The 22,505-nt window shown below is 41.2% G+C and overlaps 1 protein-coding gene across 15 annotated transcripts in view; it reads right to left on the bottom strand.

Moving 5' to 3' along the window:
• Positions 1-317: 317 nt before the first annotated feature.
• EMSY (EMSY transcriptional repressor, BRCA2 interacting) overlaps positions 318-22,505 on the bottom strand; it is a 49,904-nt gene continuing 27,716 nt past the window's right edge. For 5 of the 15 annotated variants that reach the window (XM_056327919.1, XM_056327915.1, XM_056327917.1 and 2 more), the window contains 8 exons: positions 22,108-22,306; positions 20,792-20,956; positions 20,368-20,526; positions 18,551-18,610; positions 17,369-17,523; positions 15,532-16,095; positions 14,150-14,662; positions 11,013-12,633 (listed from right to left, as the gene is read on the bottom strand). In XM_056327919.1, the coding sequence (XP_056183894.1) occupies positions 12,439-12,633; positions 14,150-14,662; positions 15,532-16,095; positions 17,369-17,523; positions 18,551-18,610; positions 20,368-20,526; positions 20,792-20,956; positions 22,108-22,306 (2,010 nt within the window). In that variant the 3' untranslated portion in view covers positions 11,013-12,438. Of the gene's footprint in view, positions 1,109-5,339; positions 5,457-11,012; positions 12,634-14,149; positions 14,663-15,531; positions 16,096-17,368; positions 17,524-18,550; positions 18,611-20,367; positions 20,527-20,791; positions 20,957-22,107; positions 22,307-22,505 lie in introns of those variants that run through there. The other 10 variants (XM_056327921.1, XM_056327923.1, XM_056327930.1 and 7 more) reach the window with 6 other exon arrangements.

The raw sequence follows: 22,505 nt of genomic DNA, 5'->3' as shown, positions 1-22,505 counted from the left end.
AGGCTTCCTCCAAGGAGCAGACAGTGTGGGGAAGCCCTGCAAGAGGATGTCAGTTGTGTTTTATCGTTCAGGCATCACCCAGGGATGTTGCAGGGAAGGGAGGAATTGTGCTGGAAGAGGGCAATGATTTGCCAATTAAAAGCTGCCAATTAGGGAGAGAAGTTGCAGGGCCCTGCGGGGAGCCGCTGAGCGTGGACACCAGATGAGTAGCAGCTTGGGATGGCAAACTGGCCCGGGGAAAGACACAGTGGTTGGTTAATTATGTGAGGAGAGCTGGAGACCAGAGAGAAGACTCTAGAAGATGCATTTTTCTATTTATTTATTTTTTTATTTAGCCCCAAGTCCACACAGTAACCATGCAACTCAGAATCACAAATGGATTTTATCCTTACGTTACCCTGTGAAGCAGGGAGACGGCCAAATGCTCGGGGAGCCAAGGCAAAAAGCAGAGCAATTGATTTATTTGCCTGGGGTCATAGGGACCATCTAACCCAGCTGATGTGAGACCTAGTTCAGCGTCTTCACCACAAAGGCATGCTTTCCCCGAAGGAGGGAAGCTGGTCAGCAACCTGCCGGTATTTATTTGAGAAGAAAAGCTTGAGGACAAGAAAAACACTGATAGAGTATAGAAAGAAATTTCACACACACATACACATAAAAATAACTTTGTTATTATAAAGGTCTTCCACTGGGAAAAAAGATACGTTATTATATATGTCCACACATCAGGGCAAAGCTCATCCGCACAGCACTGTTGGGTCCGTTCGTGAGAGAGGGTGATGGGATGGGTCCTGATGAGAGGAGAGACATTGGTCCACTATGGCCATCCGTGGATTTTTTCCATAGTCTGCATGAAAAGGACTTTTGCATCCTTCCTGATCTGGAAGCCGCAGGTTTCCCAGGTATGTTTCCCACCATCTGAACAGCGTGGTGAGGGTGATGCATTTTCACCAACACAGAAGCACTCCCTTGAGGTTTTTAGGCCGGCTGCTTAGTACCGATGCAAAATCAACCATTGCTGGATGATGTCCCAGTCACATGGATCCAGCACACTCTTCCTTGCTTCAGCAAAAGGCTTTCATGTTTAGAAGCTGTTATGAATTTCCACCTGAAAAAAGAGAGTACAGGAGATGCATCATCTACGCAACAGTCAGAACTCGTCCTCTGCTATGGGTACTCATCACTACTTCTCCAGAAATAGGAGCTTTTAATTTCTCTCTTCCACCAGCATTTTACATTAACCTCTGAAATGTAAGCTGGATCACAACCCTGGAAATTTAATAAACACCAGGGCACTAACCACGGCATCTCCATGACTCACAGAAAGTTTGTGTTTGGTTCCTTACAGAATGCCCCATGGTTTTGCTCTGCCCAGGAGTCTTCATTATGGTTTCCACCACCTGGCCTTAAGACTCCATCAGAATATAACAGAAAGTGCACTGGACTAAATACCAGGAAATGTTATCCTTGCTCAGTTCCATCTCTCAAGAAACCCTGTGATATTCACCAGGAGAGCTGCTACCCTAAGCAAAGTCAACTTGCTGCATGCAGGCAAGAATTTATGATTTCTCTGCTTGCCTTCCCTCCATTCCTCATTTCTCTCACATACACTGCCTTCAGTGGCTAACATAAGCACTTGATTCCATTATAGGACAATACCATCCTTCCTCCTCCCCATAAGGACAAATAACAGAGGATTTTCCACAAATATTTTAACCTGGGAAGTTAATCCCATCGCAGTTTTTTCAACCGTGGGCTTCAGAGAACAGTCTGTTCAAGATGCTTCTGATCAGAATAATACCAGGTTTTCTATTCCTGTGTGTATCACTGATAAAATGTTGCCCTTTAGGAGCTGCAAAAAAACCATACGAAGAACTAAAAGGGACTTTCACCAGAATCTGTTTTTGTTCACTCTTGGACATCACCTCAAATGTCAAGACATGAATGGCTGAATAAGAAACTAAATGCAGATTGGTAAAAAGCATTATTTCTCTCTTTGAGTCTGGGAAAGACTTGAAGAACACATATTTATAATGTCATGGTACATGGCATGACTAGATTAAAGAATTTGGGGTTTTTCTGGTAGCAATTTGATTTTTCTGAGCTATTTCCTTTGTCAAGTGATCATGAAGGAGACCAGCCTGCCACCAAGCTCAAGCGGCAACATAAAAAAGTGATTAAGTATTATATTGTTCTTCACAGGAAACTGTGTTTACAGCAGGATGCAGTTTGTGCTGTCCCGGCTTGGGTTCGCTGTGAAACATCTGCACAGAATTGTTTATGTTCCTGCAAAACAAGAGCGAGCTTGCACAGTGGCTGCAGAGGCCTGGCTTCATTCCTAGAGAGCTTCACGCAGGTGGCATCCGATAAAGACACCTGACCCTTTGATTTGTCTTTTACGTCAGTAAATATATGTTTTCAGGGAGGGCGGGAAATCATAGGTTTAGTTCACAACTCATGTATGTTTTCTGCCAGCTCAGTCCTTCAGCATCCATAAAAGAAAAACACAAACGTACAACATTGTGGGCTCGTGTTTCAGAAATGAAGCATCCAATTAAACGAGTCAGTCTTTCCCAAACAGCAGTCTTTCTCCACTTCCGTTATAATCAAGTTCTATTATATTGGCAAAACAATTTTGGGTCTTTTATGAAACAAGAAATTTTCAGTAGCTGAACTTAAAAGCAAACAGAAGTTGAAGCACAGAAACCCAGGGAAATCCACAGTCACAGTGGCCTTTAGTTCCTTGGTTTATCCCATTCACGCTACACGTGGCTGGGAGCTCCTCCTTGTCCCTAGCGCATCAGAAACCTCAAGGAGTCCTTGCTTTTTTACTACCACAAGCTAGCGGTATCCTACCTAGTTCAGAAGAGACTGGTGCCACCTAAACAGTAATATAAAACTAAAACTGTGCTAACGCAAGACTGTAGGGAAGAGGAAGCAGGAGCAATTCCCAGAGCTTCTTTCACAAGCAGCCTCCACGGTGACTCCTCTCTGGTCAGGAGAAGGTGGATCAGCACAAGGCACTAGCATTAAGAGGAAACTTTTCAAAACCGGATGGTTTGTGGGAGAACAGGATGAATTTGAATACACCAGGACAGCAAAGTGGGAACGTCCCTGCCACAGACGTGGAGGGAACAAGACTGTAGCCAAGACACTATGCTCAGCATGGAGCGCATTGTGTCAACACACAGACAGGCTGGGTCCCTGCCAAGCCAGCCAGAAGGTATCTACACTAAGCTCTCATGGGCTGGATAATTTATATAGTTTGGTATTAAAATCTGACAAACAAACAGTATTTGTGGCAAGACTCCAACAGCAGCAACAGTGAGCGTTACGTTAACACAAGTTACTATTTACTACACGGCGATACGCAACAGGTCGGGCCAAGGGAAGGGGAAGACAAGCCTGGTGGACAAGTCACACCAGACAGCACGAATTGCAGGAGTGAGACTGCTCTGTTTCATTGGGCTTCTTGCAGTGCTTTGGTGGCAACAAGGGATGCACATTCTGCAACCAACAGTATGATGAACAACATGGGTGAAATATATTAAATGAAGGGCTCAAATCACAAGCATTTGAATTTTGATAAATCAACAAAACATTAAGTTAGAACAAAGGAATCTTCAAGTCTGTAGGAGAAACAATTGTTGTCTTCCACAGGAACAAAATCCAGGTGCATCCTGGCGTTCCCACTGCCTGTTATCTTCCACAGTTCATGAGTGATCCCAAAAAACAATGAAGGAGGTGTCAATACTTATGGGATATTTCCATAGGTCATTGAGCAAACAGGGAGTCCAGGAAGGATGAATGGTTTTGCAGTGCAGACCCTCTCCTTTCTAGAGAACAGTGCTGTATCACCGAAGAGCACACAGACCAAAAATCAAGGTGAAGGATGAAGGCACATTAGATTCCTCACAGGAGACTCCACAGGTCCTTGGGGGTTCATATCATTTTTGTCCTTGCTATTGCACTGTAAAATTTCATCACATCCAGGACTCTTCACACATCCCATGGGACAGTGGGAGTGACTGCATGGTTGATGTCACCACACCTCTCGATGGCATGATTGACAAGTTTGCAAGCTCCTGCGTCAATTCACCTACTGAGCTCACAGGTCCTAGACCCAGAAAGGTCCCCGCTCTTCCCTCCTGCTTCTCAATGGCACATGGGCTTAATCTACTGGTGGGATAGCTCATGGTCTCTCCAAAGACAACACATAACATCAGCATCTTGCTCTGTGCCATGCAGTCAGCACGCCGCACACACTCCTCCCAAACATCCCATCCCTCAGCAGACCTCTCTCCTGTGTGGTGATCTCAAAGGCATAAGAAACCAGAACTTCTAGACTTACTTAAGTAAGCAGCCTCATGCTTTTGCAGAGCTGTCCTAACCAACTAAGGAATTTCTTGATGATTTCCAGGGGGAACTTTCTGAGGAGACCTTATAATGGCCTTTAAATATTAAAAGGAGCTTATAAGAAAGATGGGGAACAGACTTTTTAGTAGGGTCTGTAGTGATAGGACAAGGAGTAACGGTTTTAAACTGGAAAAGGGGAGATTTAGATGAGATATTAAGATGAAACCCTTCCCCGTGAGGGCGGCGAGGCGCTGGCCCAGGCTGCCCAGAGCAGCTGTGGGTGCCCCATCCCTGGCAGGGCTCAAGGCCAGGCTGGACGGGGCTGGGAGCAGCCTGGGCTGGGGGGAGGGGGCCCTGCCCGGGGCAGGGGGTGGGACTGGCTGGTCTTGAAGGTCCCTTCCAACCCAAACCATTCTGTGATTTTATGATTCACTTAGATTTGACCCGAAAACCTCCACTCATTACTTTACAGCCATCCTGCTAATCTCTACGCTGTAGTGACTACTGTAGCGTGACCACAAACTCCAGGACGAGAAGGACAGAGAAGAAGGGAAAGAAAAACCATGAAGTTCTTTGGCAACCACACAAAGGACATCCTTTCTGCTAGAACCAAGAACAAGGGTGTGATTTGTGATGAAAACAAACCTCACACTCATAAGAAAGTTGTCAGACAGGAAAAGTGATTTTTGGTAGCTTTCAGAATGAAGTTGGGAAATTTAATGTTTATTTTCTAGGGGTAGAAGGTGAGGAGGAATGATGTAATGGGGTGCTTAGTCCACCTCAGCCAGGAATTCGATAGCTTTATTTTACTTTGAGAGCCTTTGTAAGCTTTGCAAATAAGCGTGCCGCCACCAAATCAACCATCTGGGGGCTAACCGTGTCTCACCGTAACAGGAGCTGCAGCTCCCAGGAGGGGATCTTGATAGTCCCCCTCCAGCTGTCGGCTGGCACCTGCCTGCTGTCATTTCACACATCCCACTCACCATCTGTAGATACCACATATGTCCAAGGCAAGCAATTTCCCAGATCACTTCTTCTACTCAACTCTCGCAAGAGGACTAAAGCTCCAGGGCCAGAGATGTCTTTGTGTCTTCCTGCACCTTGATTGAGAGAATTGAAATGATCCAGGTTATGTTTACCCTCGGGTTCAAAGTTTGCAAACCCCGTTCCCCAGCCCCAGTTTATTTCAGCTCGAGGCCCCTATTCTATTTCCAAACACGGTCAAAATAATCTTCCATAGAGCACCTGTGCTAACCCTAACCCAAGGGGAACTCCGAGCCCCATGGTATATTCACAGCAGCTGATCAGACCAGGCAATCGCTCACTGAGTCCACGCAATAATACAAGTCTGACTTCGTAACAATTATTTGTAATAAAGCCACTTGGTAACAATTATTTTTAATAAAGCCCTATCCTGTGGCCTTGGTACTCAGCCAGCTCTGGTTTGCAGCATCCTCCTGGGCTGTCTTAAGATGCTTTGGCAGATCTTTGTTATTATTTTGGTCTCCTCAAACCTATCTATTGCAGAACTCACCCATCCCTCAGGACAAATTCAAAGGGAGGCACTGAAGCAGTACCAGCAATCGAATGAGCTTGTGTGTCCTCAAAGCAAAGCTAGACAGGCTCCATCCTGACCAAAATCATTGCTTTACAGGGAAGGCAGCCCTCTGGTTCTCAAATTAGTCCTTCTGGGCTTGCGTGTCGCACATTTACATGGTAGGTTTGAGGAAAAAGTCAGAGCTAAACCTGTGCCATGGCCACCCATGGATCTATATAATATATTGGCATGCAAAATGAGGAGGCTGCACAGTGCTCACTAACAGCTACTGCATCCAACCGTAGATTGACACAGTTGAAAAAACATCTGAGACCCAAATCCTTCTCCAGACACTCTTTCAGTATTAATACTAGAAAGTGGGAGCTCGCTACAGTCCTTTATTAGTTCCTTGCGTCACCGCAGTCCAAATGTGGCTGCAGGAAGAACGTACGAGTAAAAGTCCGGAGAGGAAAACAAATATCCCTATTTCTGGGAACACTGCAGCTACAAAACTTTGTTCTCACTAAACTTGTGCTACTTCCTATTTCTTGTGGTTTGTTCTCATGCTGTTTTTAACGTCTTCTCAAACCAATATAGTATTTCTATTTCATATCCAAAACAAACCGAGGAAAAAAGACAAAACACAGCACACACATTAGAAGAAAAAGAAAAAAGAAAAGAAGAAAAGCGGGGGTGGGGGGTGGGGGGGGGGATAAACCCTCCTTTGAGTAAGAGGGTTGGACTAGACTGTCATCTCCAGAGGTTCCTGCCAACCTCACTGACCACGAGTGCAAGAAGAATTGTTCCTAGGCCTTTGCTGTATTCAGGTCTCGGGCACTGAGAAGTTTCTTGAAAGGAAGGGATGCAAGCATTCCCATTCTAAGGAAGGGATGCAAGCATTCCCGTTCTCTCCTTGGAAATTATGGCAGTTACGGGAGACAGCAGCAGATTACAGAACCAAACTAAGCTTAAGGGGGAAAACAGCTTCCTAGGAACAAAGAGAATTGGGAAAAAAAGAGACCTGAAACAGACACTAAGAAAGATACCCTGCATGTTGGCTTGCTTTGCTTTTAAAAAAAGGATACAATATCAAAGAGTAACTTGGCAGTTAAGAATTAATTAGTCTTCAGAAAAAGTCTGGCCTGACCAAGCACCCAACTCAAAGGGTTTACACCTATGGAGACAGTCAACAGCCACGGTGACCGTTACAGGGCAGCAGTGACAGACGCACCGTCATCCCTAGAGCCTGCTGCACACTGCATATGCAAATATTAAAACAAGCAGCATCCTTAACAGCAATAAAAGCCTGTGCAAAGAGACTTCCAAACTCCAAAGAGTTGTCTTCTCCTAGAGACTGACATGAAGGGATGTCCCAAAGTATTGGGGTCCTGTGAGCCTCTGCACAGTTCTGGTTGGCGGCTGCAAAAAACTGGATTTGTTACCATGAAACACAGCAATTCCTGAACAGCATTTGCTCTAACGAGTAATAAATTAGACAGGCTCTCACACTAAGAATTCTCAGGTTTTGCAACAGATCCATCACAGAAGATTCATGCTAGGTTTGGCTGGTCTTTTAAAGGTCCCCTCCAACCCAAACCATTCTGTGGAGTCTAAATCCCACGCGTAGTCCATGAGAGACTGGCTGACATGCCGAGCACCCTCTGAAGGGTAACCCAAACAGCCCACGGTCCTAATAACCCACACCCAGTCAGGTGACAGGAGTATCTTTTCTTTACAATAAAATCCATTTAATAAAGGCAGCTACAGAAAATGGGATCCCAGAAAATTTCAGAACTGCTAAAAAATTACTGAAAGATGGGAAGTTGAGAAAAACATCCAAGATATCATTCCCAAAAAATTCTGTTTTTCAAAAGTGGCCAAGTACCGGGCAAAACCAAAATCATACGAAGTTTTGAGTCAGACCTGATCTGAAGTAATATTTATGGGACAATTCTAACAGTTCTGGACTCCAGAAATGATTCATAGCCATGCTGTTACTCTTCAGTCCCCTGTGTTTAAAACCTTTTGATTTCCTTCCTGTCCCAAATAATTCAAAGACCCTTTTCTCTAGAAATTGTTAACAAATTCCCAGGTACTCATTCTACTTACACCACCACCAACTTTTCACCCCAGTACCATGAAAAAAACCACCGCCACCACAACCCACCTGAGATCACCAATCACCTCCACTTGCCAGTCATAGCTCTAGCTGCCCCAAGGTACCACCAAGTACTACACATTTTTCATAGTTTAAAGCCTTAACATACCAATGCAACTGCCTTGTTTCATTGCCACTACATCAGATATGAGGTCACTGGATTTCAACCTGCAGCCTCTGTGCTTGTTGGAAAGAAGAGACTCCAAATGACAAAGAAACATGATGCTCTGTGGTAACCCTAATTAATTATCCTCAATCTTACTATTAGTTTTTTTTTCAAGTTTCTGTTTCTATGACTCTATACCAGACTAAAACGTCCCCAATGGCAATTTCTTCTTGCACGAGAACCCACAAATACATCTTAAGGTACTTCCTCCCTAACTTTCTCTTTGATTAGCTTTGTTAAACTCTGTATTTATCATAAGCTGTGTGTTGCACTTCTGCTGGAAGAAACCAGATTCACAGATTTTCAGGACAGACTCTGGGTAGGGGAAAAACTCGAAGCCCCATAGGCATGGATGCAAACTTTGCACAGGCTGTTAACGATCACCCCTCATGGTTTACATCCAGCCTAGAGAAAGAAGCCAGTCCTGAGCCCAGCACAGACACACAAGTGCCAAACATACTATTTTTCCAGCACAGGCAAACCCCCAAATAGTATGATTTTTATAGTTCATTATCTTAGGTTATGATCAGTCTTCTCTAGATTGCACATTGCCAAGCTGAAACCATCTGCCTTTGCAGTGTACCTGTGGGGATGCATAATCACCATCATTAGTGAAACCCTGAGAGTTCAGGAACTATTTATATACTAGAGACAAAAGCATATAGTCTTAAGTTTCCCTGACTTTTGATTTTTTTCTAAAGGTCTTAGGTGGCTGTTTGGGATTTTGTTAAGTCCCATCTATTTTGTCATGCATCCAGTTCAAAGGGTCCTCCACATCTAAGGTTACACAACTGCAAGTAGCTTCTGTTCTTCTATTTTAACTCGAAATTTCAAAAGCTCATTTTGTCCACAGGAGAAAGACTAAGACTGAAAATACTGTTACCCCAGTGGTTAAACCTTTCCAGAAAGCGCATAGTCCTCTGTGATCGCACCCATCTTTAAATATTTCTCCCTCGATTCAGTACTTCCTCTAACTTCATTTTGCTCAGCCTTTTTTTAAAAGTTCATGTTTGTACTATTGCAGTGCCAGAGCACATTTGTTAGAACACTGAATTCAAAGCAACTCTTTAATGCTGTTTCACTTGCTCTCCAGTTCATCCACAGCTACTACCTGCTAATCCCTAGTACCAAAGATCATCACCATAGCTCACCTTTCCTTCTGTTCCAAGCAGGGACAACAAATCCATTTCAGAAAGGAAGACGTACGTTATTAGGGAAAAGGGATATGCAAATATTACCTTACACTCTGATGTTTTATTTTTAGCAGCTTAGTGATATTTATAAGGCTATAAGGAGAAGATACATGGCCGCAGGAGATGCAGGAAGTATCCCAGCGGCAGGTATGAAAAATCTGCGTACCTGCAGGGCAGGACACAGAACAGGCAGTGCTGCCTGGAGTTCATGAAAAGCGGCAGAAGGCCAAATGCTCTGAGCACACCTTCTTATAGTTTGTTCTCAAAAACCAAGTAGCTAGGAAAAAAATTAACATCTTGACCCTACATTTTAGCTCATCTTGTATATTCCTTATTATTAAAGGTATTATATAGCGAAATGCTGGAACAAATTAAATAATCTGAAAACAATCAGCTCATTTTGGGAAAGCATCAAGACAGAAGTTTCAAGAATGAATGTACTGATTACCAAAGTCCCTTTTCTAAATTTCTCACGAGCCCTAGATCTCCCCACCATGTTTTCAAATTGGCAAATGGAAGCACAACTAGTTCTCACAGCAACTCTAAAACCTTCCATGTTTTAAAAAAGAGATTTGCTGTCTTTAAGGATCTGTTAAATAATTCACTGTAGTTGTTCATAACTTTTCTGTAAAGTCATCACTAAAGATGCAAACAGAAGCCTTACATAAAATATCGGAGTAGGCTGGACCACAACTCAACAACACACTTCATGCATTAGGAGCATCAAACTCACCCTGTGCCATTTCTTAGTATCCCCTTTCGGCTGGAGAGAGCATATACATTCACCTAAACCTGAAACCATAATTTAAGGCAAAGTTCTCGGGCACAAGCACTAAGAAAAATCTTGCTCTACTTTATATTCTCATGGCCTTTTAGTCCTAGATATGTCAGGGATGCTCAAAAATACTGCAAGACCTCAGGTGATAATTTGATACAAGCCAGAACTGTCATCTGCTTTGGGCTCTTCGTAACTGTGCATGGAAAACTACAGACAATGCCTTATGCTGGCATCTGCAAGCACAACAGACTGTCCAATCCCACCGGCAATAAAACCTGTATTAAATTGCTCTTTGTCGTTCTGCAGCAACGCGCAACTTTCAGGACTTGGATCGTAACTTAGTCACTCTTGCTGGTCACCATTATTTCACTAAAGCAAGAGCAGAAGCTCCCAAACAACTATCAAAACCTGAACGATCTAGAATGGCATAGTGGTAGGCTTTTTTTTTTTTCCTCCCCCCACTACGGGAAAAAATATGGTATGCTTCGTTTCATATATATTATTCTCTTCCATCCTGAGCACTCAGTACAGCAGAAACCAAACCAATACCTATTCCAATGTAAAGGTAATGCAAAAAGTTAGTTTCCTAACCCACTATTCTGGCATTTGCACACTGAATTTATCAGGACACTTCTCCACCATAATAAGCTACATTATTTTGGAACTAAGGCTGATGGAAAAGGAAACAGAAGGAATAAAAAGTGTATGGAAGTCATAAGGACTGAAATTATAAAATAACTGAAGTTACATGAAAAAACAACAGCACCATCTTGGGGTTACTGCATGTTCTTACACAGGTGGATACTCAGGACAAGTAAGGTAAGTGAGTTTTTTAGGTTTTGTATTTTTAGTTTGAGTTACCCTATTGGAATTTAATCTTAACTACAATATCAACAGTAAAATCATAACTTAAAAAAGACTGACGCAAAAAGCTGTATTAGACTTTGGATGAAATCTACTTACAGTAGTACTTCAGCACCAAAAAGTGGGCAGTTAGGCTGATAGATGTATATACAATTAAATGATATGTCAAAGTCTTAAAATGCTTAGTTATTTATAATGAAATCTGTACAAAACAGTTAAAAACGTGGGTTTATATACATTTGGGAAAAAAAGTATTGTCTCATTAGCAGAATGTATTAAAACTGGTTCTCTCATCCCATCTGAACGCAACCCCCTCTCTGTGGCTTGTAACTATCACAAAAACCCAATGTATTGCTTCAACAAGCCAAGTCATAAGGCTAATTTCTGAAACCTAACACTGTATACTGATTTAAGCTTTTAAACTACCAAAATGGTCACTTTAAAAACAGCATGTAAGAGTAAAATACAGATTTTAAAAGCCTTAGCTCACTTCTAAATTCGGAGGTTCAACTTGGAAAGATGCTGAACCATTTATCCCCAATTTTGAAAAATTGATTTATAGCAAAATACAACCCCCCACACCCTGTTTGTACTAGAATTAACTCACCTGCCTGTTTCACAGGAACTTTCTAAACAACTTGGCCTCACTTTGAATTTTATATTTAAATAAATAATCAAAGATTAACTAGCGTATATGAGCACTTTGTGTGCTTATGGCACAAAGAAATGCCTCATAGACCGTTACCCTTCTTTTAAAGCATGAAAAAAAAATCCACTAGCAAATCCACTTTGCTGCCAGTTAGTGATTTTGCTTATTAACCATTCACCAACAAGAACTGAAAAAATATAAACTATATTTTTAGGTTTACAAAAAAAATCTTAACTCTAAGTGAGCACAAGTGCAAGAAAGCTAACCAATTCCAAAATTCCTGGGGCTTTTTCAGCACTGTCAGAGACACTTTTTCTCTCACATGCTATTTAAAAATACAAATATTTATTAAACATCCTCTTTTTTTGATGGTTGTTTGGCTCAACAGCTAACAAAAAGACACAGCAAAGTAACAATCCCTTTTCACTGAAATCTATTTCAGTATCTGGGCAACGGCTTCAATAGCACGAGCTGTAGCATTCGCTGCAGATTTGCCTTTTAACAGGAGTACATTCCACTGTCACAGGTTTACTAAATCTTGGTAACTTTTTCTTTTTTTTGGGAACAATTTTTAAGATGCAGCTTTTGCAATACCATCTTGTTAAAACACACTGATGCTTCAAGGGTCCAATGAACAACTCTAATAGGCAAAGTGCTCTAAGACATCACAATACAAGGGTATCTTGGATACTCAAAATCCCAAGATATTTTAAAGTGCACTCCAGTGTCCCAATTCCTTAGGATTGTTCAGCAGAACTTCGAGAGGGGCTGGGCTCAGTGCCATCCTCAGTGCTACTGTCCACGTCTTGCTCCATTGCTGTCTCCTCATCGTCGAGGCGCTGACTGGTGAAGTTGTTGAGCTCCAGGAGCCCACTGGGTTCCACTACCACATTGGAGCTGGAGTGACAAGGGATGGAATAGTGAGGGATAGTCTGAAAGAAAGAAAATATTTAAGTTTTAACACGCACTGTTTTCACAGGGAAAGGCATCTGCACAAGTGCAGGTACTTATGGAAAAGGTTTATTGTGTTCAAGAGCAGTTTTCCCCAGCTAAGGCCTGCTGCATGTGACTATGTTCAAGCTAAAACTTCAAAGCATCCTTTCACCAGATTAGGCTGTGAAAGATAAAATTTTAGTAATCTTGCTCTTAACGTGCTGATCTTGGCCTTGGATCTTCACTAAAGGTCTGTGACGGTATAACCAAACAGCTACACCACCAGTGCCCACCACTCCTCAAATGCAAAGCAGAGAAAATCCTTTCTTCAGCCTTATTTTTTCTCAATCTTTTTCAGACAAGACATAGAAACTCTGGCCCTGCTCAGAGCTGCAGCAGCACAGAGGCTGAGGAAATGCAATGGATCCAAGCTATTGATTTCTGCTTACACTTTCACAGGTTCTAGGAACTAAATCTGCAACTTTATAGAACTCACATTCTGGGCAGTATTTTACTTTTGAAACAGCTCGTTTGAAACATGCCACAATGACAAACAATACAGATTCTCAAAATACACAGATTTGAAGTAAAACAGCAATCTACCTTTGTCTATTTAGGGGAATGAGGACTAAAAATGAGTACAAAAATGATGATTTCTACAAAAGCGAAGTCTGATGCAATGAAGATTTTACAAAGTAGCATGAAAAATTTGAAAGCTCTGTATACGGATTATTTTCCACTTCAGAAGCATTTTCACTGAAACACAAATACGATATGTAATAAAACCATTTCAGTCCACACTACCATTTGTGTGAACATACACCATGCCAACTAGCCTACGAAGATCTACATTATACCACTATGAGTCCTCTGATGACTTAAATACTTCCTCAGTTGATATTCTGACCACGTATTAAATCATCAAACATCATATTTAAGACAGCAGCATCAATGAAGGTACCAATCATCAGTTAGGCAATGACTCAATGCATTGGGCTAGAGATCAAGTAATTTTATCTCAGAAGTGGCAAGACTGGTTGTAAGTGAAGTTAGCAAGCTTTCTTCTGAATCCAGACTTTATTTACTGAACTTTCCCAGTAAGCAGAACCCCACTACTCCATTTTTTGCGCTAACTTACATTCAGAAGTAACACTAATAGCCACTATACAAATTTCTAATCATTGTTCCATAGTAAGCGTTGAAGGTCACATTTTAAAGAGTTTCAAATAAAAGTACTTTGTAAAATTAGATGAGCTTGGTTTATTTTCTTAACGGAAAAAGAAAGGCAGACACTGAAGACACAGTGAATGATACAGTGCTAAACAAACTCGAGCTCAGTTTACGAATTATTACACACTTTGTAGTAATCCATTACAAGCATAAGAGTAGAAAAAAAGAACCAAAAACTGGGTAAGGAAAACAAAAATACTCGAACATTGTTCAGTTGCTATCATCACATTAGACACGAGTTTGCTCTGCTCAACCTTTGCCTTATTTGCTCTGATCTTCTCTTACCTGGATAACAATTTCTGATGAAATCTCTTCAGCTTTCTTTTGTGATATATTCTGAATTTGTATAAACTGGTTTGTTGTAGACATTCCTTGTGCATCGAGTTTCCTCTCTGTTAAAGTAGGACCAACAGCAGGAGGACTTGAACTGGATTCTGTACATGTCTGTTGCTGGGGGATGGAAGTTGCCGTCATCCCTACTGCAGTCACCCTCGGCACCTGGGTACAAGGTGACGGCTCTGCTTCGCTAGCAAGTTTACTAGTGGACATGGCCTTGTTTGGGGGATCCACTATTGCATGTTCTACATTTGCATCAATCTGAGCTTCCACCATAGACACTCTCACAATATCTGCTAGTGCTGTCTTCACAGATGCCTGCATGGGAAATAAGCTGGTAACTGGCAATGCCAGTTTGGGCACAGAACTGCCACCTGCTACCTTTGAAACAGAAGGAGGCTGATGCCCCTCAAAAGTTATCTTTGTAACAGTGGATCCTTGCGTTATAATTGGATGCTGCACCTGAAAATCAAATTTTTGTTGTGCATGTTACAGCTAAATTTATTGAAAAGCTAATCAATATTTCCAAGGCAGTATGGCACAAACAACATACTTGCTATTAGGAAGACAGTTGAAACTCAGTGTTTTAACAAAGGAATTAGCAACGATATGATAACAGTTAATTGAAGCCTAGGGAAAAGCAGCTTTTTAGGCTGCTAGATAAGGATTGTAGCAGTATAATACCACAGCAGCCTCGTTTTCCTTTGGGATTTACATCCCCATGTAACGTTTGTTAACCCTCTTGTTTTCACATGCATTCCTGAAAGGGCTAAAAAACCCCAAACCTACTTGTACTTTTCTGGAGTTAGTTAAAATATTATTTTTTTTTTTACCTCCATGCTCCTCAGTCTTTACTTTTTTCCCTCCCAAGGAAAAGCAAATTACTCCTGTACATGAAAGCCATATAACTTCAGGAAGATGTAAACTACAAAGGAAGACGTACAATGGAGAGAGCATTAGGAGACTGCAGTGTATTCATCTTTATTTCCACAGAAATAAAAAGTGCTACGGGAACGGAAATTAATAATGTCTCATATCTAAAAATGAAAATAAAATAGTTAGGGACAAATTCCATGCACCAGTGGTGGCAGAAATTCAAAAAAAACTGTCCAACAAAATACGTTTGTGAGCTCTATGGATTTTTCCCCTAGAACATGTGCTTCTCTTTCCTAGTGTCAACCTTCTGATGGGGTAATTAATACCAGCGGAATGAGGAGTTCTCTTGCCAGGACAAAACACTGCTACAGCAACAGGGTTGGTGTTTTGATTTTTTTTTTTTTTTTTTCCTTGAACAGCGACGTGTATTTTGCATGCTATCAATATTCCGTTACCTGGCTTGCTGGCTGTTTCTCTGAAGAGGCAGGTAGCTGCATTTGACTCTGGGGGGGTTGGGGTTGCACGTAGATTTTTTGTGCCGTTGGTGCCTGTTGCAGTTTGGGCAGCTGCTGCGTGGTTTTTACTGCAAGCACCTGTACTACAGTTTGCTGTGGCTGTGCCACTAAGGTAGGGAGTTGCCTTTCTTTGGCCATCATGTGGTGTGGGGGGTGCTGTGCATCTGGTTTGGTCTGTGCTTGCTCTTGCTGCAGGGGGGTTAGCTTTTGATGCCTTATAGAAAGCTGGGGCATTTGTGGGAGTTTGTGCTGGATTTGATCGGCCTGCAGGTGGATTGTCTGCTTCTGCTTAGTCTGGAAACACTGCAGAGTTTTCACTTGCAGTTGAGTCTGTTCCAGCTGCGGCTGACTCAGTTTTTGCTGTTTTTGTGCCTGCGATTGTGTCAGGGCAGATCTGTAAAACAAGCCAGTCTGAGGATCTAAGGTGTCCATCTCTTCCACTTCTCCTTCCTCAGTTCCAAGTTGCTCACTGTGTTTGGTAAATGCAGTGTGACTGCTTAAGGCCTTAAGAAGAAGAAGTTAAGAGTTAAGTTAGTAAAGAGAAATATAAATTATAAGAATACACAATCTAAAAAATAACTTTTAATATTTCAACTGGACTACTTTCATTTATTTTACCATTACAGACTCCCAATTCACGTATGAAAAGGTACCCTTACATGAAGATTCCACAATACATAAGTAATCCATGGCTATTTTTTATCGTGTTAAAATGTGGTACATATATATCTATGTGACATTAACCACATAACTAATCCTCAGTGGCAATGATGTAGCCCTCACACGTGTCAGACTAAGGTTCAGATCCCCTGAGGTTGCATGATAATTGGATATGAAGCAGCAGGGATTAGCAGGTAGTTGAACCAGTAGCTCCTCGTTAAAGCCAGAGTCTTTCTGCACAGTAAATTCTTGTTCTGCCTCGAGAGGATTCTGAGATTGAGAAAAGATCCTCTGTTCTCCTTCCTCAAAATTTTATTGCAATTTTCCTTGGGAACCGCACAAAAATTGTTTTATTTTGTGATGGATTTGAGAGAACAAGACATCTGCATTACTATGCTTTGTATACCATGGTCCAAATGTATTAAAAAATGGCCTCAGCAGCCTACTCAAACACCTGTGAAAATACACTCTCTGAAGTGGGTTTATAACCCTAACACAGTACTGTCCTGGTCCACAGCTGAAGTTCCTAGAAGTGAAAGCACTGCAGAGCTGAGGAGGTCTTGAACAAAGGCATTGGAGTGACTTCAGTAAGATTTCACTACAAGCTACACCGTTTGAAGTGTTTGGGATCCTTACAGCAGTAGTCTAAGATCTTGCTTTTTGATTCAGAGAAGTTTGCCTATCCACAAACTAAAGCCCTCAGATGAAAAAGACACCATGTGCTCTCTGTACTGACCAGATGCTGCTTCATCCCTCTTCTCCCTACACTAACACCAACATAATCTAAAGAGCCTAGGCCCTTGCAACGCAACATATAATAGCAGCTTGTTGCTGTTGAAGGATGACATGCAGAGAGCAGGAACTCATCTAGGAAGCACTGTCTTTTCCACAGTATTTGTTAGTACCTCTTAACAGTCTTAAGCAATCTCATTAACTGCTTCCCTTCTGTCCCACCACCCTCACCACCAAAAAAAGGCAATAAGTTATTAACTTGCCCTTACACCTAGCATTTTCAGTGGTAGCAACATGACATGTTCCTTCAGAGCAAGCCCTGGTCCTATGTAACACATACAACCTACTGCTGTTTGTAGACTGTTGGGAAAAGAAAGGGTACAACCTGCTGCATGATATGGGTAATTGCGCCAGTGGAGGATGCGGGGATAGATTTCACCACAACAGAAGTCTGCGTTGCTGTCTGCGACTGAGCCACGTGCTGCAGCAGAGTCCTCTGAGGCTGAGATGACTGCTGGTGGGGCTGGGACCGATGACTGACTGAAAGTAAAGAGGTCAGTGGCACTTCTCCAGAACTAACTGCAGTAACTTCTACTATTTGCATTTAAGCCGCAACTGGAAGCATACACGGGTGAAATAAAGATCCGAGTATGAAAAACATCTTTTACTGTATGCTAGCTTCAACCTTAAAGTGTAGATCTATTCTGAGAAGCCTCTTCAAGTAGTAACTCAGGGGTTTTGCTTTTGTTTCTCTTTCCTAAGTAATCCGAGTATGAAAAACATCTTCTGGCCTCCCTCTCCCAACACACCAACATTGCAAGCAGAATTTATACTTTATTTTCATCTGGGTTCTTTATACAGCACTGCAGACCACAAGTTAGTCTGTGGTTTTTACACTGCTAAATACTGTAGGTTTTTACCTGCATAATTGACTGCAATTAAGAACAGCAAGCCTTGCTCACTGAATTTCTACCACTGATAATCTGCAATAAACACTGTCCAGAGCACAGGATAAATTTGAAAGATTAGCAATTAGAAAATGTTTGTATTTTGTGAAAGCAAGGCTGATCAGAAATTACAGACCAAAAAATGGAGACCTTGTAATGGGTTTATGCCACTTTTTAGAACAGATCCAGCATGAGCTATGATGATGGCTCTGTAATTAAATAGTGGATTGACAGAGAAATGATCTGCTGAGGAGAAAAAGCCACAAACCATTCTGTATTGCAGTCACTGATAAGACATGAATCCAATTACTTTGTGCCTGTCCATAATTAAAGCAAATATTTGCATGTTATTAATTTTTTATTTACAAAATAATTAATAACGAAAGAGAACAAGTGAAGTTTAAATTCAGTTGTAACATTAACTTGAAGTTTCTAGTGACTTTCCTGAAAGTTAAAAGAAAGGTCATGTTTTAAACTAGTATGATAATTTTACTTTCCCACTCCAAGAAAGGGGTCTGATTATATCAATACCAGCCTGCATGCTGTGCCAGATCCGTCATGGATATCCCCCAACAATTCCTGTACAATTGAAAATTTCATTTAAAAATAAAGTTTCTAACCTATATGGTTGTGTAGATATTCTTCCGAATGTGAACCAATACAGTGTTGTCTTCCTGAGTCTGTAGACAGACAAAAAATGGTGACACAAAGATGTGTGAACCGCTCCCTTCATCTCACAAGGAAGCACATGCTGAATCCCAGCTACCATATAGATTAAAGTGTGCCTTATCCTTTGATCTAGATGAATGCAGGAGATTTCACAACAGATTATAGACTGTTTACTATCTTACTACTGAATTTTTATCAGAAAAATATAGCTACATGGATTACTGATGAATCCTGAGAAGCAAAAATTAAAACAAAAAGGAACACTCAATTACCTGCATTCCCTGTCAGCATTCACAGAAACTGGGGGAAGGGACCAAAAAAAAAAAAAAAAAAATCTAACAGCAGAATAACCAGTTTTGCACTGTAGTAGAAACTGCTAGTCAACTCTCAGCAACCTGCATTTTTCTAGAAGATCCCTGTATATCAACTCGAGGTTTACAAAAATCCCAGTATTTCAAACAGTAATCACAACTCAAAGAAATTTTCAACTTGCATACTTTGTGTGGCTTCTACGCTGCAGAAAAGGACTTAAATCTATAAAGATACTGACTGCAATTTCCCATCCTCCTTGCTAAGGGCCCTATTTTACATCGACTTTTACAGCAGGAGCCAGCAAAAACTGGAACCCTGAATAGAAGCTCAACACACAGCGTCTGTGTCAGTGAAGATAACTGACTTAACTGGAAATCACTTTAACACTATTTATTGTACTTTTGAGTTTGTTTTAAAAGAGATCCAAGGGAAGGTGACTCAAACATTCACAGCTGAAGCCAGACACAGCAAGCGTTATTGTTACTTTTTTTAAGTAACATCCCTCCCTGCTTCAATTTCACACAACTTAAACTTAGACCATATGAGGGATGGAAGCAAGGGGAGGATATCCAGAGCAGGTAAATGAAAAATTAAAGTAACTGTTTAAGACATTTAACACTAAAAACACTGGAGTTACAGATATGTACTTACACAATTCAATATAATCTAGTTTTATTCCTCTTTTCCAATGCGGATTTTAAACACATTTTTGATTTCATTTTCCAAATAAAGTAGGTAGATCAAAAATGTAGATTTCAGAAATTAAAATGGAAAATAGGTAATTTGATCTTCTCATGTATGTGTGGGAAGTGGCTAGTGTTCTGAGGTAGCAGGGAGCATCAGAGAGACAAGGGAGTCAAGGACTTAAACAAAATGGGCAAGCAGATAGGAAGAGTCAAGAGTTTCGAAAGAGTTGAATCTCAACCATAATTTCAGTTTGAATAATTTCTTTAAAACGTGCAAATTTCTCAGTTCAAAGCCTTCTAGAAAGTGAAGAAACGGGGGGCTACATTAGCACTCTAAACGCACACCTGGCTTAAAAACACCACTCAGTCCTGGTAAACAAGTAACATTTTGCAAACATGGGTTAAAGTCAAAAGTTGGACTCCCCCGGTTATGTACAAAAGCAGTATACAGCTCCTGTACTCTTAGTTTTCTTTTTCCTTACTAAGTGTTTTCTTTAAAAGACAAGTGGGACAGGTTAGGGAACCTGTTCAAGTAGGATGTCTTGAAGCAACAACCCTTTGTTTCAGCTAGAAACATTCTCCACTACGCCCCAGAAAAGCAGATACAATCTCTGTCCCCTGTACAGGGTCTCAAGAGTGGAAGAAAACTCATTTCCTCTACAGCAAATGACAGTGAAAACATAAAAATGAAACCCATTGTAAGAAAAGTTCAAAATTAAGATCCCAGGCTTGAACTGCAAACCCACCATCACACCACCTTAGTCACTTACCAGTTGTGATATATTCAGCAACTAGTTCCGACTCCACTACAGCAATTGAAGGACTCTCTGGAGAATGCCTCTTTTCTTGGGTCATCTGGATTGGGACAGCCATTTGGCTCAAGTCAATGGTAGGCTGCCTTGGCTTCGATTCTAACTTCTCCTTCACTGCTTCAGAAGAAAAACAAAGCATAAAATAAGCCTCCAATATATGAACCTCCATAATAAAATAAACCTCCAATATAAACGCAAAAGTTTAATTAAATAGACAGGGAACATTATATAATATATTCAAAGAAACTGTTACAGGATAAGAAGAAAAGAATCAAGCTGACTCAAGATAGGTGCTTTTCAATTATGAACCTTAGTACAAACCGCTGCTTAAGCAACTAATAAGCTTTAAAGTTATCCTAAACAACCATATGTGTTTTCACACCTGTTGTCTGTTGAAGTTCCAGCAAAGCTTTTATCGTGGAAGTAGCTGACTGAGATTCACTGGATACATCCTGGTAAATTATCGTAGGGCTTGTGTCCACAGCAATTTCATGTTCTGACCAATCTTGACTTCTTGAAGCAATCACATGGACTACGGGCTGAGAATCTGTTTGCAAAAGAACAAAAGCACATCAGATCATCGCAGAACCATTTTGGTTGGAGGTCTCTTGTCCAACTCCTTGCTTGAAAGCAGGGCTACAGTTCAAAATTGGACCAAGCTACTCATTATCCATTAGCATTTTGAACACTGCTAAGGATGCATACTCTCATTCTGCAACACTTTAGTTTTTATTACAATTAACTACTGAAGTAAAACACTGCTGATGTTATTAAGTTTCCAGCAAAAAAACCAAAAGGTCTTATCTTAGTTGTTCATAAAAGCTTTGGTTTGAACAATCAAAGTTAAAGCAGGTTTCCTTGTATACTGAATTTGCCTTGGAATGAACTCTTTTTTTCAGAGGATTTCAGCAGTTCAGGCGATCAACGTGTATTGAGCATTCTGAATTAAGAGCTCCTAAATTTTGATAGGTTTGTTGAAGCTTCAAAACTTTTTTAAAAATTTACTTAAAATGGCAGTATAGACCAAGAATGACAGAATTATATAGAAAAGGTGGCTGAAACACACGTAGTAAAGTACACACATTTCACTGAGACATATTTGGTTTTATTTAATGTAGCGATACACCCTACGGCCACTCCTGACTGAAGTCTGGGTGTTATTTATGCCCCGTTATTTATGCTCCTCTACCACATAAAGAACTGCATCCGTACCATGGCTTGAAGCCACAGCAGCAGGACTGATTGTCTGATATATGTCCTGATCCACTCACATGTGCCTATAAAAGGACCAAAATTTACGGTGGTCACATGACAGCTTTCAGTCACGCAGCAGACAGAAGCTTCAATACTCTCAGGAAAAAGGGTTGGCAGAGCATGAGCTGCCAAAAAAACCCCAAAACTGCTACACTGCCTACCTCTGTCAGACTCCCCAAAGAGGGAACAGGCTGCAGGCCACAAGCATTTTAACAAGTTGGCACCCAGCAAGAAACCATTATCTCCACTTTTCACATAGGAAATGCAGTCAATACAGTAAATAGTTCATAAAAGACAAAGAAAGCCATCAGGGAAGTGAACAGTGACTCACTATAACAGACTGGGTGAAAAGCCGTGCTAAAAGGAGATGCAGTCAGTTATATGAAACTAGCTAGCATGCTTGGGAGACAGTCCATTTGTATTTTATGCAACACTAATACACACCTTGGGAGCTCTGGGAAGACTCTGTAGAAGAAGAGCTGCTATCAGTGTAGGTCTGTGGTTCTTCTTTCACTTCTGGGAGGGATGAGTTTCCTGTCTCTGCTACCCTTGATGCCTGCTGTAACGTTTCAGTCACCAATTGCCTAGTTTGTTCGCTCACAACTGTTGCTTGAAATGTCACTGGCTTTGGTTTTATGAGAACCTAATTGGAAAGACAAATTTTGTGTTCAGTAAGCATGCTCAAGAAAACAGATCTGAGCAATCACGAATACAGGGTGCTATTCAAACAGATCAATGTGCAAGACCTACATAATATTCACTATTTACTGAAAATGAAAAGTCTACCTGTAAATTCAGCAGCTTTGATTATTAAACCACAAAGCCCAAGTACATAGCAATGC

The sequence above is a fragment of the Falco biarmicus genome, chromosome 2 (assembly GCF_023638135.1).
Source record: "Falco biarmicus isolate bFalBia1 chromosome 2, bFalBia1.pri, whole genome shotgun sequence".
Classification (NCBI taxonomy): domain Eukaryota; kingdom Metazoa; phylum Chordata; class Aves; order Falconiformes; family Falconidae; genus Falco; species Falco biarmicus.
This window is presented reverse-complemented; position numbering and strand designations above follow the sequence as displayed.